Below are 19,382 nucleotides of genomic sequence, written 5' to 3'. Positions count from 1 at the left end.
ATACTTCTGTATTGTGGGGAAGAAAATATGTAACAGACAATCTTGTTCTTTGGTTTTGTTTATTGTAATTGTAAAAATTTCAAAAAACTGCAAAAATAAATACTTTTAAAAAAGAGAAGCCAAGAGTGTGCAAAGCAGTAATCAAAGCAAAAGGAACCTATAATATAAAAAAGATTTTCAGTTGTTTCAGACTTTTCTGTTAAGTATATCATTCCACATGTGTTAATTCAAAGTTTTAATGCCTTCAGTGTGAATCTAAAGTCATAGATTTTTATAGTCACAAAAATACAAAAACACTGAAATACAGAAATACATGAAATGACATCCTGACTGGTGCCGCAAACTATTTGTTTAAAGTCTGTTTTTTGGCACTTTATGTGGTGGCCCTTGTCCCCTGTTTAGTAGAGAACGCCAGCCTGAGGGAAGGGGGCACGACACATCCTCCAGGTTGGTCCGTCATGGTGCACTAGTGGAAACAGAGGGGCACATTACATTGTCCGTCTATAACGCAGCGTGCGGTAATTCACTAAGATCGTGCGGCAGAAATCATGAAATCATGAGCGGGGAAGCGACACATGCAGGATATCGGGCGCACGGTCTTAGTGAATCGCGGCACAGCGCATTATACACGGACAATGCACTTTCTATGAAATCCGGTGACCCTGTACGTAAATGTGCTCCAATTTGTTGAGCAAAAAAATAAGTCCTCACTCAGCTCTGTACACAGAAAAAATTTAAAAGTCATAGTTTTATGATGGTGGGGAGCGAAAAATGAAAATGTAAAAAATTAAAAGTTCCCCTATTCAGCATGGTAATGAGGAGCTGTCACATCACTTTGGAAAGCACAGGGGCATGAACATCAGATGATGACCTAGGGATATAGTAAATGATTAGTGCCATGTGATGTGAAGCTGAATACATATATACATCCGTGGGAAGACCAAATAAAGAGTTTGTGCTGTAGTTACTGAGGTTGCAAACGATATTCATAACACATCAATCAATCATTTCATTATCAGTCCAGGTCTACGTAAGAAAACCCAAACACCATTTCTGTTCTACGTCGATGCATTTGTATCACAAAAACCTTCCGGCCGGTTCAGACTTCATATGGGACAGGAAACACGAGACGCCTCCTATTCACAGGTAAAGCCGGGATGGTAATTGATTTACTTTATGCAGAGTGATTCCGGCTTACGCTCCACAGCTGCTTCTTGTGAGAAGACGTTCTAGTGATTTGTCGCTAGCCGGACCCTGTGATATATAAAAGCCGGACTCTGGGAAGCCACCGCAATCTGCGCCATGTGGACAGTGCGGATCCTTACGTTGGTTTTTGCCTTTGGTGTCATCGTTGTGGCTCCTGCAAATCTATCAGAAAAGTGTTTACAGGACACCATGGATTACTTGTCAGATCTGAACTCCAAGGAGCCCAAGACTTATGCCATGCTCAGTAAGTACCACTGCTTGCTTTCAGTCGGGTCTGCACATGTGATGGTGGTGTGACTAGGGGGATCTTGTGTGTCCTGCATCCAGGGGTGTAACTACAGGGGTAGCAGCCATAGCTTCTTAGGTATTGGGTGTGTATATGCAGTATGTCTATATATGGTATTGTATGTATATGCATATGTCTGTGTACATGATGCATTGGTGTATTTTGTACTGTATGTATGTGGGTATATGCTGTATGTATTTTTACATGGTGTGTGATTGAAGTGTGTGTGAAGTATACAGATATGTATATTTTTTAAGGGGGATTCCATTTAGAAGTCTGCTATGGGGCCCTGCCTCTCCTCGTTACGCCACTGCCTGCATCCATGATGGTGTAGACTGTTACTGAAGGTAATCTCTTGTCTGTGGTCCCAGCTCTATTCAGGTTATAAATTTCAACAAAGGGAACGGCACATACCCAGGGACGCTGCTGCACTCTAACATTGTTGTCTACAATTGGCCAGAGACAAGTGAAGAGGCTTGTGTGTGACCTGAGTGACGTTGACCCCCCCACCTTGTTGAAATCAATCAAAATTGGTGTCAAACGTTTGTGCTACGTTTGTGCTGGTTTGTGCAGTAAAAATTTTTATTTGTGCCGCTATCGTTTTTAAGATTTTAATGAAAGTTTCCAGAGGTCATCAGAGGTCAACCAGCCCCCCCACATTGCTCAAACCAAACCAAACTGGTGCCGAACAATTCTGCTACATTTGTGCTGGTTTGTGCTGCTCAAATTTTTGCTTGTGCTGCTTTTGTTTTGAATAAATGAACAAAAAATTAAAGGTCAAAAGTTCAACTAGCCCCCCCCGCCCCCACATTAACCAAATTGAACAAAACTGGTGTCAAATGTTAGTGCTACATTTGTGCTGGTTTGTGCAGCAAAACTTTTCATTTGTGCCGCTATCATTTTTAAGGTATGTTCAGGTGTTTACATAGGTTGAAGGTGTTTAGTATGAACTGGTAAAAAACAAACCTAGTGACACTTCCCTGGTTTGATCACCAGGGGGAGCTAGCAAACACATTGGGGCAGATTTACTTACCCGGTCCATTCGCGATCCAGCGGCGCGTTCTCTGCGGTGGATTCGGGTCCGGCCGGGATTCACTAAGGTAGTTCCTCCCACGTCCACCAGGTGGCGCTGCTGCGCTGAAGTTCCCCGAGGCCCGCTGAAATGCACTCAAGTTCACCAGCCTATTCCTAGTGAAGGTAAGTGCAAGTTCCGCAACACTTTTTTTTAAATGCGGCGGTTTTTACGAATCCGTCGGGACAATTCAGGGGAAATCGGCGCAAATCGGAAATATTCGGGTAACACGTCGGGAAAACGCGAATCAGACCCTTAGTAAATGACCCCCATTGTACTTTGGAAGAAATGAACTCTGATGACCTCTGGAAAAAAGTATGAATATATTAAAAATGATAGCGGCACAAACGAAAATTTTTGCTGCACAAACCAGCACAAATGTAGCACTAACGTTTGACACCTGTTTTGTTCGATTCGGTTAAGGTGGGGGGGCTGGTTGAACTTTTGACCTTTTACTATTTTGTTCATATATTCAAAACAAAAGCAGCACAAACAAAAATATGAGCAGCACAAACGTGGCAGAATTGATTGGCACCAGCTTTGTTTGGTTTGGGTAATGTGGGGGGGCTGGTTGACCTCTGATGACCTCTGGAAACTTTCATTAAAATCTTATAAACGATAGCGGCACAAACGAAAATCTTTGCTGCACAAACCAGCACAAACGTAGCACAAACGTTTGACACCAATTTTGTTTGATTTGAACAAGGTGGGTGAGGGGGGGGCAACTTCACTCAGGTTTGTGTGTGAAGTCTAGCAGCACAATCTATTCTGTGCTATAATGTTGCAAATCCAAATGTTACTATAAACACAAGGATTAGCTGGCTAGACCAGAAACTAATTCACAGGCTTATGTGTGTGGAGTCTATCAGCATGATCTGACCATCTGTGTAACAATGTTGCAAACCTAGTGTCAATACATACACAATGATGAGCCGTTACAAATAAATCACCACGTACAACCCTTTCCTTTCCCTATCCCACTATTAGAACTCTCTCCCTTCACAAAATATAGGGGAGAACCTCTATTTTTCTGGGCAAGCTAACAATATTAAATATCCTAAAAATATTTTCTGGGGACATATTACCTTAGCCCTTTGTCCCAACACGAGAATATACGTATATTACAGTGGTGACCTAATTTTAGTGTGGAATACACTGCTTAATAGTACATCAAACGATTAGGGGGTATATTCCCCATTTTTAATTGATATCTAATAAAAGTGAAGTATTAACTACACCCACACCTTTCCTTCTTTCCCTGTGTTCCCCATTAATTTTGGTTGATATTTTGGTGGTGTACACCTGTGGGTGTTTTTTTCATATCAGTTGTACCTTTTTGAAAACTACCCAGGGATGACCCACAACACTGCCTCACAATCCCTCTAGTAACCCCTAATTACTATCACAAAATGATGATGAATGCTGAAAATCAATGTATACGATACCTCAACAGAAGGCAAATGTATGATCAGATAATCCTGTAAAGGAACAAGATGAATGAGGTAGATCAGGCGGGGGAGGGAAGGAGGGTAGGAAGTGGGAGAGGGACCCCACGCGGTACGTCACACCACCGTGACTTCCTCAGGGGTAATGAAAAGTCCCATGTTCTGTCCCGCCTATATGACAAAAAGAATCCCCAAATTACCTTGTTAACAGGTGTGAAGGACGCTGGGTCCGAGCAAGCACAAGTGAGGTTCAACCTCTATCGCAAGTACCCGACACATAATAAAAAAAAGACATATGGATGCATGTGCCAAGCGGACGCGATGCACATGACGCCAAAATCACATTATTTCGCATGCGTCAAGCGGAGACGATCCGCTACCAGTATGGAGGGCACATATGCGCATGCGTACATCAATATGCGCTTGTGTCAATATTCTTGTGTGTAGCTCGTAGTGTTACACTCCACATCCGTGAAGCCAACCTAATTACAAGGTGAGGCGTGCGCCAAACTAAGTAGTGAAACACTTATAATCCATTAACCCTGCTTGTGATTTTCTTTTCGTTTTGGAAAAAAATGTAGTGTTCATACTTGAGTGTAAGCCAAGCTTTCCGGGACAATTTGTTACTCGATTATATAATCGCCGCTTGATGACATCATAGTGTGTGCCTGGGCAGAGTGTATAAACCCATCTCTACCTGCGATGTTACATAGGAAGCCGAGAGCTTAAAAAAATGAAGTGGAAGAATTTCATTAGTGAGAGGAGACACTGGGCATTTCATTAGTGAGGGGAGGCTGCTGGGCATTTCATTAGTAAGGGGAGGCTGCTGGGCATTTCACTAGTGAGGGGAGGCTGCTGGGCATTTCACTAGTGAGGGGAGGCTGCTGGCCAATTCATTAGTGAGGGGAGGCTGCTGGGCATTTCACTAGTGAGGGGAGGCTCCTGGCCAATTCATTAGTGAGGGGAGGCTGCTGGGCATTTCATTAGTGAGGGAAGGCTGTGTCCAATCCATCTCCTGCCCAAGGCGTATACTAGCATTTTCCTTTTCACCACAAAGGCACCACCAGACAGAAGGATCCACCCCAGGGACAGGAAACCCGAGCATATAAAAAGAAGTTCCTCCTTATCGGCCTCTGTGGTTTCTTTTCCCTGGAAGGGAACCTAAGTGGCCTCTTGAGGTCCAAGTACAAAAGGGGGCTCATCCGCACACCACTAACCCTCTTAAGTAGGGGAGTGTGGGTGTGGATGCAAGGTCTGCTGTGGTGGACCGTATGGATAGCATGGATGCTATGTCTCTTGTCCTATACATGCCGCCTCAGGGTAAAGCGCCTTACTTCTGGCCACCGTGGCCTAATGCTCTAGGTTGGCCGGAATGCCGGACCGGAGGTGGGTGGAGCTTACACTCGTGCCAAAGGGGTTTAAATCTGGAGGAATTCCTGCAGTAGTGTCCAGCTGGCTTATGTAACCTGCTCTCTGTCCTGCCCTGTTCATGGTGTAGGGGTTCAGCTCACTGGTGAGAGCCAAGACAGTTCAGAGAGACACAGAGTCAGACTTGTGTTTCCAAACTGGTTTGACTTCCAGTTTTTATTATAAGGTATATTTACAGGCCCAACATGTACCGGCTCAAAACAAACAGAAAAATACAAAACAAAAGACCTGCCCGTCCGCGCGCTAGCTAACACATTGGGGGTCATTTACTAACTGCCCGAATCACATTTTTCTGTCGGGTCTCCCAAATATTACCGGTTTGCGCCGTTTTTCCCTGAATTGCCCCTGGTTTTTGGCGCACACGATCGGATTGTGGCGCATTGTTGCCGCCATTCATGTGACGGGAAATCAGGGGAGCGTGGCCGTCGGAAAACCCGGTGGATTCGGAAAAACCGCCGTATTTTTTTAAAAAAAGTGTCGCTTGACACCCACGATAGGACAGTGAACTTCTGTGAACTCCAGCGGACTTCAGCGCAGCAGCGACACCTGATGGACATCGGCCGCAGTACCTTAGTGAATCCCGGCCGGACCCGAATCCTCGTCAGAGAACGGGCCGCTGGATCGCGTCTGGACCGGGTAAGTAAATGACCCCCATTATCTTTTCCGTCTCTAGCTAATATTACAAACAAACGTAATGGCAATCTTTACCTAAGGTTTGCTTCACTCACAGCCTCACCTCTGGCTCAGAGAGACCCTTCCTTTTGTGAAGCCATGGTTTATATAGCCCTGGTCTAGAATTTGACAGAGGGGACAAACACCAGTATGTCAGTGCTTGGTTTACAATCCTTCATCCTGGTGGCAGATGTTCTCCACTTTAGAAGGTCAGGGCTGGCAGAGGAGTAGGAGTGTACACAGGAACAGGTCTGGGGTCACAACGGAGAATCCAATCACTGGTACAAGGCACAGGGCAAAGCTTTCTCGATGGCATAGAGTCTGAAGATCCGGCAGGGAATGCTGGAAGAAGCTGGACTTTAACTGATTCCAGGAAGTGGCCAGTGCCAATCAGCGGTGCACTCGGAGATGGGAACGTCCACGCTGGGAGGTCGGGGCAGGAGCGTGGAGAGGTGAGTGAGGCTGGGGGGGAGCAGGCACCTCCGAGAGGGGTACAGGTGCGTCTACATCCCGGGATGTTGGTCGCAAGAGCACCCGTGACAGTACCCCCCTCTTCAGCCTCCCCCTCTTCTTGGTCTGGAGAAACCTTTCCAGAGGGCTACAGTCCAGAATGTTATCCTCAGGCTCCAAGGATCTCTCCTCATGCCCAAACCCCTTCCAGTCAACAAGGAAGAATCGCTTACCTCTCACTGTCTTAATGTCCAGAACCTCCTTACCATGAAGACGTCAGAGGAGTCAACCTCAGGAGCAGGAGGAGGAGGTTGCTGAGAGAAGCGGTTCAAGATGACAGTTTTCTAGGAGGAAGACATAGAAGGAGTTCGGGATGCGCATTGTGGGAGGAAGACATTATATGCCACAGGATTTATGTGCTTCACCAAACCTAGGTTCCTTATCGGTCTGGTGGCTGAAGTAGAGACTGACAAGTCTGTTCCCAGATTGAGTTGAGATCCTGCACCAACTCTTCTACCGCAGGAACTTCCGAGGTAATGGACAGAGGAAGAGGGGGACGTGGGTTTCGTCCGTAGATGACAAAGAAAGGAGCTGCACCAGAAGACTCAGAGTCCAGGGACTTATAGGAGAACTCAGCCCATGGCAACAGATTGGACCAGTCATCCTGAAGCAAAAAAAAAAACAATGTGCTATACCAGAAAAAAACAATCTTTATTTAACAGAAAATCACATATATACAGCAAATAAAAACCAATAAAATCATTAAAAAGGAAAATTCCTTTACACAAAACCCAGGGGAGGGTTAGGGCATATGATAAGGCCCACCAAACCAACACCTCCCAACCCAGCCCCAACCCCTATAGCTGTCCAACTACATAGATGAAAACTCACAGAAATATCGGAAACACCAAAAAAACGTAACTTTTATTAATTTCCTTTTAAAAAAGAAAAAACTAGAGTTTTTTTCTTGGACATTTGTCCCATTTATAATAACAACATACAATAATAGTGTCCTGGTAGGTTCAATATTTGTTGGGCCAAATTCAGACCCAGGACTCTATTTATTCCATAAATATGGATACACTTGTGGTATATGTCTATATGACATGAATCACCTAGACCCACTAACCCAACTACATAGATGTGAATAAAAAATGGAAGAGTGACAGGAAAATATATAAAAAAACCAATCAGAGCAAAACCAAGATGTCACAAAAATATCCATAAAAAGGAAATAATGCCAGTCACTATAATTACCAATAAAGCCGGACAGAAGGGGAAGGGGCTGGGAGAGCCCCATGCGTATCGCCACTAAAAGTGGCTTCCTCAGGGGTTACTTTTAAATGATTTTATTGGTTCTGTTTGGTGTATATATTTGATTTTCTGTTAAATAAAGATTGTATTTTTCTGGTATAGCACATGTTTTTTTTGTATTTTTTGCTAAGCTTGTTTTTTCATGTGCTCAGCTTTGATTCAGTTTTCATATGTGTAGTTCCTCCTTCATGTTTTTGTTTCAGTCATCCTGAAGCGACAGAAATGAAATGGCAGAGATAACAGCCCAAAGTTTGGTACACCCTTTCCAGTTGACCATTCAACTGTGGGTGATCAGCGTAAGAAAAGTCCAGATTCATTTGCAGCTGGTTACACAAGGATCACCAGAACTTAGAAACATCCCACGTAAGATGGGATGAAAGAACAAAATGAGACATTTTGGAAAACCGGCCAGTCACCACCCAGATGACAGTATTGCCAAAGGAAGGCAGGAGGTCCGTGATGAAGTCCATTTCCACATACGACCACGGACGACTGGGTATGGGTAACGGCAGCAGCTGGCTGTAAAAGGTGTCTTGAACTGGAGATGAGTGAATCAGACCTATGGCATCTAGATACCCTGATGGATCTGATACACGAATCAGAAAGGGAACCTGGAGGACCCTTTTACCAAGCCCCTTTTACCAAGCTTAAAAATAAAAGTGTGGAGTACCCCGCAATTGAAGCCACACATATTGACATCTTTGTGGAGTTGGTCTCAGAGGAACTTAAAAAACTAGACCCTCAACCACGTGGCTTCATTAACAATCTGTGTCCAGAGGAAAGGAGAGCTCTGGTGGCTTTCGAGCAGAACAATAGTATTATAATCAAGCCATCTGACAAAGGGGGCAATATTGGTCTGCTCGAACGATCAGAATACGAAACCATGTATAAGACAATCTTAATGGACATAGAGCTCTCTCGCATAAACCTTTAGATAAATTTAGATAAAGGAACTACGAAATATACTCAGTCGAGCATATTACGGGAAATGTATCAGTGAGCAAGAACAGAAATTCCTTCTCCCCAAGTTTCCAACTATGTCTACGTTTTATGGACTTCCGAAAGTCTGTAAGGGGTATTCCCCTATGAGGGGTTGCCCAATAGTTTCAGGGATCATCAGTCTCACTCAGAACATCAGTCTGTACGTTGATCAAATTCTCAGACCATTTGTCATCAGTTTATCATATGTCCGAGACACGACTAATGTGCTGAAACATCTGGATGGCATCTCCCTTGAAGAGAACACCTTCTTAGCGAGCCTGGATGTTGAGGCACTTTACTCCTCCATCCCTCATATCAAGGGATGTGAGGCTATCGGGTCTTTTTTGAAGACTCAAGTAACTCAGTTTGCAAAACACAACAGTCTGGTCTTGGACCTATTGAGGTTCATTTTGGAGAGAAACATCTTTCTTTTTGGGAACAAACTCTTCCACCAGCTGAGGGGAACAGCAATGGTGGGAGGATCAGAACCAAATGCCAGATGGACATCTATCTCTATATAGCTCAGATACATCGATGATGTTCTGATACTGTGGACCGCTACCCCCGCTGAATTCCAATTGTTTGTAGAGTCGTTAAATTCTAATGACTTGGGTCTGAGATTTACAGGCAAGATTCACGCTGATTCCACCACTTTCTTAGACCTACAAATCTTCAAATAAGACGGGGGCAACTGTAGTGGTACGGAAGACTTCATCCACCAGTCCCAGGACTTAAGTAATCGTTTCTCTCAAAGGGGATTCCCCATGAAAATTGTCAGAAATGTTTTTCAGGATGCATTCTCAGCCAAAAGAGAAGAACTAAGCCTAGACAAAGTGACAACTATCTACACCTGATCGGGACCTTTGATGCTGACATGGGTTCGATTAGCCAATCCTGAATTAATACTGGAGCATCCTCCGACAAGATAGGGACCTCATAGACCAGTGGTGGCGAAACTATGGCACGGGTGCCAGGGGTGGCACTCAGAGACCTCCCTGTGGGCACTCAGGCTGGTTCCCAGGCACAAAGTTTGCCAGACAGTCTTTATTGTCACGGGTGGACCCGCGACCCACATCGCGGGTCGCGGGCTCACCCGTGCCTCTCGCTCCCCGCAGCTTGACTGCTGTTTCTGTACCTCAACCTTGGCCGCCACTGCAGACAAGTCACGCCTGAGGAACGACCTGGTGGTACCACGCCGCAGCTTGTCTAACCCGCTTTGCGGCGGGCTCTGGTGAAAATCGGGTACCACTTAGACTCCGGTCCCAGGTAGTGGCTTGAGTCATTGTCTGCAGTGGTCCAGCGGATCCACATCCCGCAAGCCTGACAGTAAGATCCGGCCATGGATCCCGCCGAGGTTCCGTCTCCTAGCAAGCCTGACCTCGCTACTATTGTGATCCACCAATCCCTGGAAATTGCTGTGCAGCGTGATCAGCTGGAGCAGGTCACCGCCATGTTGCTGCAACTATTAGCCAACCAACAACCGCAACAGGTTACGGAAGCTGCTCTAGCGACTTCTACAGCTCCGATTCTTTTCCCTGCTGTTGCACCCAGGATGCGCTTGTCCATGCCCAGCAAATATGATGGTGATCCTAAGATGTGCAGAAGTTTTTTAACTCAGTGCTCCCTGCATATTGAGCTTATACCGACCCAGTTTATTTCGGAACGATCGAAGGTGGCGTTTTTAATCAGCCTACTCTCTGGGAAAGCCCTGGCCTTGGCTACACACCTGTGGGACAGAAGCGACCCGGTTACAGCTTCTCTCTCAGCCTTTTTGTCCGAATTTAGGGCCGTATTTGAGGAACCAGCTCGGGCCTCCTCCGCCAAGTCTGCCTTATTGAACTTGCGCCAGGGAGATTCCTCTGTGGGAGAGTATGCGGTCCAGTTCCGTACTTTGGCGTCAGAACTTGCCTGGAATGACGCCGCCTTGTCTGCCGCTTTCAAGAAGGGTCTCGCCTCTCATGTGAAGGACGCTCTGGCCGCCGGTGATCTGTCGTCTACTCTGAGTGGTCTCATCACCTTGGCCACCCGGATAGACGTGCGATTTAGAGAGTGTGCTGAGGAATCACGCTTCGAGCAAACTCAAGTCCGTCCTCGACGCCTTCCCTGCCTGGCCCCGGTCTTCCAAAGACCACTCCAGCCTCAGGTCATACCACCCGCAGAGGAGCCTATGGAGGTGGACAGAGCTAGACTCTCCTCCCAGGAACGCATCAGAAGGCGCCAGGGTAACCTTTGCCTTTATTGTGCTAGTCTGCAGCACTTCATCGGGTCCTGTCCTATCCGTCCTCAGCGTCCGGGAAACGCCAGCACCTAGGGTTCTTGGGAGAAGCGTCCCTAGGTGTCTGCCAAGCTTCTCCACGTCTGTTGATTCCGGTGCTTCTCAGCGTTGGCGCCAGTCCCCAGATCCAAGTCTCTGCGTTCCTGGACTCCGGCTCTGCAGGGAATTTCGTGGATGCCGCTCTGGTCTCCCGGCATCACATCCCAGTGGTTCGCCTTGAGAAGCCGTTGGTCATCTCATCCGTAAGTGGCCAGATCCTCTCTGACCCGGTCCCGCACCAAGCCTCTGTCCTTGCAAGTCGGAGTGTTACACAAGGAAAAACTGTCCTTTTACGTGCTACTTTGCTCCACGTCCTCTATCCTGTTGGGTCTTCCGTGGCTGCAGCTCCACGCTCCTGTTCTCAATTGGATGACAGGGGAGATCCTTCATTGGGGTCCTGAGTGCCGGTCCTGCTGTATGGGGGCTTCCCTGCCTGTACCTGAATTGGCCTCCTCTCTGTCTACGAAGCCTTTGGAGGGTTTACCCACGTGCTACCAGGACTTCTCTGACGTCTTCTCTAAAAAGCAGGCTGAGACTTTGCCACCGCACCGACCCTACGATTGCCCTATTGAGTTATTGCCGGGCACTTCTCCTCCCAGAGGCCGAGTGTATCCACTCTCCGTTCCTGAGACCACAGCTATGTCAGAGTATATCCAGGAGAACTTGCAAAGAGGTTTCATACGGAAGTCCTCCTCTCCTGCGGGTGCAGGATTCTACTTTGTTACTAAGAAGGACGGCTCCTTGCGTCCTTGTATTGATTATCGTGGACTTAATAAGATCACGGTTAAAAACCGCTACCCTATGCCACTGATCACAGAACTGTTTGATCGCCTGCGCGGTTCCAAGATTTTCTCTAAGTTGGATCTTCGCGGGGCCTACAACCTTATTCGTATCCGCAAGGGAGACGAATGGAAGACAGCATTTAACACCCGAGATGGTCACTTCGAATACCTTGTGATGCCTTTTGGATTATGCAATGCTCCAGCTGTCTTCCAGGAGATTGTCAATGACATCTTCAGGGACCTTCTGTATACGTGTGTAGTGGTCTACCTAGATGACATCTTGGTGTTCTCTCCAGATCTCATGACTCATCAATCTCACGTACAGCAAGTCCTAGGCCGCCTTCGAGCTAATCGTCTCTACGCTAAGCTCGAGAAATGTCTTTTCCATCAACGGAGTCTACCTTTTCTTGGTTACATCATCTCCGACAGGAGTCTCCAGATGGATCCTACCAAGCTGTTTGCCGTTCTTCAGTGGCCACGTCCAGAGGGTCTTCGCGCCATTCAGAGATTCCTGGGCTTCGCAAACTACTACCGTCAGTTCATTCCTCATTTCTCTACTCTTGTTGCTCCCATCGTGGCACTCACCAGGAAGGGCGCTAATCCACGCCTTTGGCCTCCAGCAGCTGAAGAGGCCTTTGCAAAGTTAAAATCCGCCTTTGCTAAAGCTTCGTTCCTTTCTGGACCTGATACTGAGAAGCCTTTTATCTTGGAGGTGGACGCATCTTCTGACGGTGCAGGGGCTGTGCTTACCCAGAAGGGACCCAGGGGCCGAACTCTTACGTGCGGTTTCTTTTCTAAAACTTTTTCTCCTGCAGAGAAGAACTACTCTATTGGTGACAAGGAACTTTTGGCAATCAAACTTGCCCTGGAAGAATGGCGTTATCTTTTGGAGGGTGCTCGCTATCCAGTTTGTGTTTACACGGATCATAAGAACCTTTCGTACCTCCAGACAGCCCAACGTCTTAATCCCAGACAAGCCCGTTGGTCACTATTCTTCTCCCGCTTCAATTTGATTATCCACTTCCGACCAGCAGAGAAGAATATCAAGGCTGATGCCCTTTCCCGTGCCTCAGATGTTGTTGGAGAAGAGCCGGTTCCTCAGTATATCATCTCTCTGGAACAGTTGGTTGCAGCCGCTCCTGTGGATCTTCGGCAGCTTCCCCCTGGCAAGACGTATGTCCGACCTGCTCTGCGGAAGAGGATTTTGTTTTGGGGACATTCTTCCCACCTGGCTGGGCACCCTGGGGTGCAACGCTCCGTGGCCCTCATCTCCCGCTACTACTGGTGGCCTGACTTGGTCAAAGATGTTCGGGACTTTGTGGGATCCTGCACCTACTGTGCTCGAAATAAGCCTTCTCGTCTAAAACCAGTTGGTCTCTTGCTTCCGTTGCCGATACCCAGTCGCCCGTTGTCACACGTGGCTATGGACTTTGTCACGGATCTTCCATCTTCTTCAGGCAATACTGTCATCTTGGTGGTGACAGACCGGTTTTCGAAGATGTCTCATTTCGTTCCTCTTCCAGGTCTACTGTCTGCTCCACGTCTTGCCAGTCTCTTCTTCCAACATATATTCCGGCTACATGGGCTTCCTCTGCACATTGTCTCTGATCGTGGAATTTGTCACCCGCTTCTGGCGCTCACTCTGCAGCCAACTGCAGGTGAAGTTGGACTTTTCTTCGGCCTACCACCCTCAGTCCAATGGTCAAGTGGAGAGAGTCAACCAGAGTCTGGGCTGCTATCTGCGTCATTTTGTCTCTGCCCGTCAGGACGACTGGTCCACTTTGTTGCCCTGGGCAGAGTTCTCCTACAACTCTCTGGATTCTGAGTCTGCTGGTGCAGCTCCATTCTTTGTTGTCTATGGAAGAATTCCACGCCCACCACTCCCTCTCTCAGTTCCCTCAGATGTTCTTGCAGTGGAAGAATTGGTGCAGGACCTCATCTCTGTATGGAGACAGACTCGTCTATCTCTACTTCGGGCGTCTGCTCGCACTAAAATCCAGGCCGACAAGAAACGCAGACCTCCTCCCGTCTTCTCTCCTGGGGACAAGGTCTGGTTATCTTCCAGGTACATCCGGCTGAAGATACCTGGGTACAAGCTCGGTCCTCGTTTCTTGGGTCCTTTCGAGGTCCTGACCCGTATCAATCCTGTATCCTACAAGTTGCGCCTTCCTCCCACCATGCGCATCCCAAACTCCTTCCATGTCTCCCTGCTCAAACCTGTCATCCTGAACCGCTTCTCCCGGCAAGTACCTCCTCCTACCCCTGTGGCTGACTCCACCGACACCTATGAGGTAAAAGACATCCTTGATATGAAGACAGTAAGTCGACTGGAAGGGGTTCGGTCCAGAAGAGAGGTCTTGGGAGCCGGAGGACAATATTCTGGATCGTGATCTTCTGCAGAGATTTCTTCAACCCAAGAAGAGGGGGAGGCCGAAGGGGGGGGGGGGGTACTGTCACGGGTGGACCCGCGACCCACATCGCGGGTCTCGGGCTCACCCGTGCCTCTCGCTCCCGCAGGCGCCGCGCCAGCGCGTCTCACCTCTCCCCGCTCCCGAGTCCCGGCCTGGCTCCGTGTGCGCGCGGACCTGCGCCTTAGGGCGCGCGCGGCACTTCCAGGAAATTTAAAGGGCCAGCGCGCCATTAATTGGCGCTGGCCATATTGCCCAAATCTATATAGCCTGCCTCTTCCTGCAAAGCCCTGCCGGATCTTTGTGCCTCACTGCCTTAGAGAAAGCTCTGTTGCGATTTGCCTGCGTTCCAGTGTCTCCTGTGTTCCTGTGTCTCCTGCGTGCCTGACTCCCTCTGTGTTCCTGTGTTGCCTGACTACCTCCGTGTTCCCGTGTACCAGTGTCCCTCCGTATTGCTGTCGTGAGTTCTGTGTTCCCGTACCCTTCTGCTTGGACCTCCTGTTGCTGACCCCGAATTGGATTCTGACGCTGCATCTCTGCCGCCTGCCCTGACCCTGTGCCTGGACTGTGACCTCGAGCTTGACTGCTGTTTCTGTACCTCAACCTTGGCCGCCACTGCAGACAAGTCACGCCTGAGGAACGACCTGGTGGTACCACGCCGCAGCTTGTCTAACCCGCTTTGCGGCGGGCTCTGGTGAAAACCGGGTACCACTTAGACTCCGGTCCCAGGTAGTGGCTTGAGTCATCGTCTGCAGTGGTCCAGCGGATCCACATCCCGCAAGCCTGACATGTATTATTTTAAAGAGACCCATCTTAGGCTGCCCGGGACTATAGGAATTGTGAGAAAGTGTGAGAGCTATTAGAGAACTTGCTCCAGGCCCCCACGATTCTTCCTGTTCAGGGGGCCCTACCGTCTTTGAACGGTATTAGGGCACTCAGGCAGTTATGTTACTGCCATGTTGACACTTTGGGAAAAGCTAGTGGGTTTTGGGTCACATTTTGGGGACTTGATCTTGAAAAGGTTCGCCATCACTGTCTCAGTCCCACACCAGCAGTCACATTTAGAAGGGCGAGAAACCTACGCGATCAACTTGTCCAAAGTCGCCTGGAACCTAAATGTAGATTGATGTCATGGCTCACGTCACGAGCAGGGACATTTAAGTGTGGCAACTGCAACATCTGCCCACTTATCATGCTTGGAAACACCTTCTGCAGTGCTAGTACCGGAGACAATTTTTTCCATTAGGGAGTATGCGAAATGCAGAACGGAGGGAGTAGTGTATTTTACTCACCTGTCCTCTAAACTAGGTGGGCAAAATCAGCCACTGAAAACAAGAATCCAGGATTATGTGGGGGACATAAGAAATCAGAGAGCCAAGACATTTCTCCCTGAAACAAAAGAGCGATCAGAGTCTGCTGCATGTTCAAGTTATTGAGAAAGTGAGACCACCCAGGAGAGGTGGCGATTGGGATAGACTCATCCAGCAAAAAGAGACCCGATGGATCTACCGGCTTGATAGGGTGGATCCTTCCAGCCTGAATGAGACCCTATCCTTTGCCAGTTTCCTGTGAGGGAGTGGTACCTCTGAGAAACATGTGGTGACCAGTCTAGGCATATAGAATTCTATTCCTTTACTATGCACATGGAGTTAGTCCTTCACCAAGCCTCTGCTTTCAACTATCTGGTTCCCCTGTCTGAGACCATGTCGTGTCTTGCAACATGATTCTTATTAAGCATCAGCAAAAAGTATCCAGTCATGGATGATGTCTACCCCTTTTCTTCTCCCTTTAGTTGCCAGCATGGGTCGTATTCCTGTGTTTATGATGCGGACCCAGCAGAGGTGTCGTTGTAGTGGACACTAGGTGGCAAAGGTTCAGGGTCAGAGATGAAGCAGAAGGTCAGGGCTGGCCGAGGAGGAGTGTAAACGGAAACAGGTCTGGGGTCACAACGGGGGAATCCAATCACAGGTACAAGGCACAGGGCAAATCTTTCTCAATGGCATAGAGCACAAAGATCTGGCGGGGAATGCTGGGAGAAGCCGTTATTTAACCAATACTGGGAAGTGGCCAGCCCCAATCAACAGTGCGCTGGCCCTTTAAATTTACAAGCGCGGGCATACGCACGCCCTAGGAAATGGGGACGCGCGTGCTGGGAAGCCGGGACGGAAGCAGGAGCATGGAGAGGTGAGTGAGGCTGGGGGGAGCCGGCGCTACGGAGAGGGGCATGGGTGCCCCTGCGATGTGGGTTGCAGGAGCACTCATAACATAAACCAAGAACACCGACCTACTGGCGTGAGGCCCTTTGGCAGTATGCAAATGAGACTGAGGGGCTCCAGGCTCCATGGGCGTTTGCATGATTCTTAAAGCCCATTTTTCTTAAAAACAAGGGTATAAAAAGCTAAAAGAACAGCAGATCCTGCCAGAGGGGCACATACCAGTATGTCAGTATGTTTGGTTTACAAATCGTGATCTGATCAAGGCCCTCCGATATGAAAGAAAGGAAAAACATCAAGACGAACAGAAATATTTAGCTAGCCAATGAAGAAGACATCACTTGCCCTTGGAGGACCTGTCATCCTTCTATTAACAGCTCATTTGGCGTTAATCCCGCAAGATTACAAGCCATCAGTAATTTCCATCATCCGTCATAGATGGATCCCTGGTAATATTCCCCTCTCCCGCTCTCCTCTCAGTAAGATAACAGATAACTGGTGGACGTCTTTTTATCATCTCTCTTATAACCTCATGAAAAGAGAGAAGAATCAGCCGGCGGAGCACTACGGGTCTCCCCGGGATTCCCAGGATTGTAGCCGCAGGCAGAGGATATATACCAACAAATTCTGCTGTAAAACATCATGTTTTAGTCAATTTGTTTTAGTACAAGACATTGTGGGGAAATGGTGTTAAGGTTTCTGAGAGAAAACTGTAAACAATTGTAGGAGACGTACAGTATATTTTATTGTCTTTACTAGAGATGAGCGAACACTAAAATGCTCGGGTACTCGTTATTCGAGACGAACTTTTCCCGATGCTCGAGTGCTCGTCTCGAATAACGAACCCCATTGAAGTCAATGGGAGACTCGAGCATTTTTCAAGGGGACCAAGGCTCTGCACAGGGAAGCTTGGCCAAACACCTGGGAACCTCAGAAAAGGATGGAAACACCACGGAAATGGACAGGAAACAGCAGGGGCAGCATGCATGGATGCCTCTGAGGCTGCTTAATCGCACCATTATGCCGAAATTATGGGCAACAGCATGGCCATGACAGAGTGACAGAATGAAGCTAGATAGCATGTAAAACATCCAATAATTGACCCTGACACTATAGGGGACGGCATGCAGAGGCAGAGGCAGCAGCAGCAGGCTAGAGAGTGGCATGGTGACATACCCTAATTGGACTCAGGCTTCAAACCAATGGGTGTCAGAGAGGAACCAAAGGAGGTGAGCAAGAAGCGCTCAAATAATATCGGTACATGATAAAAGTTTGCCAGTATATTTTGTGGATTACACAGCAGGGTGGCGACAAAGTTAACATGGAAGCCATGAAAACAACCCAAAATTCTGCCTGACACAGCTCGTTTGATAAGGGGACCATGTATGCTTACAGTTCATGCCAGTCGCTGCACTGGCTGCCAGTCTCCTTTCGAATACAGTTTAAAATAATAATAACCCTCATCCATAAAGCTCTGTATAATGCTGCACCCCCCTACCTCTCCTCTCTTATCTCAGTCTATCGCCCAACCCGTGCTCTTAGATCCGCCAGTGATCTTAGATTAACCTCTACCCTAGTGCGGACCTCCCACTCGCGTCTCCAAGACTTCTCTAGAGCTGCACCAATTCTATGGAATGCTCTGCCCTGGACTATCAGACTAATACCTAACCTCCAAAGTTTCAAACGTGCTCTTAAAACCCATTTCTTTAGGCAAGCCTATAACACTCATTAACTGCATGAAGTTTTAACTCTTCTACTAACCCGTCCTGTGTCGTCCTCCCATCTGTTATCCAGCAACCAACAGGCACCAGACTTCTCTGCAGTCCCATTCACCCTGGACCTGGTATATAAGATGACGGCTGAGTGGTTCAAGCGACAGCAATTCCATTTATTATATTTTTTTCTATTCCCTAAGAAGAATGGCTTGACCATTAAATATTCTTTTACCTCGTGTTACCCCATCATCTTCATAAACCGTAAGCTCTGGCGAGCAGGGACCTCACTCCTGTTGTTCCATACAAATGTTGTGCTCTGTTACATTACATTTGTATTTGTTTCCTATGATTTGTAAAGCGCTACGGAATATGATGACGCTATATAAATAAAGATTATTATTATTATTATTATGGAGGCAGTGAACTAGTAGTAGATTAAAGATGCTGCAACTATGTTAGTTGGATCTTGGGATGGAGCTGGCGCTCTGCAGCCAGGCGAGCTTTTGCCAATCCAAGCCCCTGTCTCTAGGCTACTCCCCAAACAGCACTTCTAAGAACCTTTTGTATAAGATCAAGTGTAGTAGCGTTCTTATAAGTTTAGGATATGGCGGGTGAGGGGAATGTAAACAGATGCGCAAGAAGCCATGAAATAATATCCCTAAATGGTAAAAGTTTGCAAGTATATTTTGTGGATTACACAGCAGGGTGGCGACAAAGTTAACAACTTTGATGTGGAATGCCCTGTAATAGCTCTTGGGCGGTGTGCCTTTTATCGCCTAGGCTCAGCAGTTTCAGCACCGCCTGCTGTCGCTTAGCGACGGCACTGCTGCTGTGCCTAGAGCTACCGACTGATGGCGCCATGCCCACGGATGGTAATTCGGAGGAGGAGGAGGTGGAGGAGGGGTGGGAGGAGGTATAGTAGGCCTTTGAGACCTGGACCGAGGTAGGCCCCGCAATTCTCTGCGTCGGCAGTATATGACCAGCCCCAGGGTCAGACTCGGTCCCAGCCTGCACCAAGTTAAGTGTAGTAGCGTTCTTATAAGTTTGGGATATGGCGGGTGAGGGGAATGTAAACAGATGCGCAAGAAGCGCATGA

General features: G+C 47.8%; 1 protein-coding gene across 1 annotated transcript in view; it reads left to right on the top strand.

The window, feature by feature from the left end:
- Positions 1–782: 782 nt before the first annotated feature.
- Positions 783–19,382, top strand: part of LOC140064508 (O-acyltransferase like protein-like) — an 83,389-nt gene continuing 64,789 nt past the window's right edge. Inside the window, exon 1 of the mRNA XM_072111509.1 lies at positions 783–1,450. Coding sequence (XP_071967610.1) covers positions 1,303–1,450 — 148 coding nt within the window. The 5' untranslated portion in view covers positions 783–1,302. The remainder of the gene's footprint in view (positions 1,451–19,382) is intronic.

Source organism: Engystomops pustulosus, chromosome 1 (genome assembly GCF_040894005.1).
Source record: "Engystomops pustulosus chromosome 1, aEngPut4.maternal, whole genome shotgun sequence".
Lineage (NCBI taxonomy): Eukaryota > Metazoa > Chordata > Amphibia > Anura > Leptodactylidae > Engystomops > Engystomops pustulosus.
This window is presented reverse-complemented; position numbering and strand designations above follow the sequence as displayed.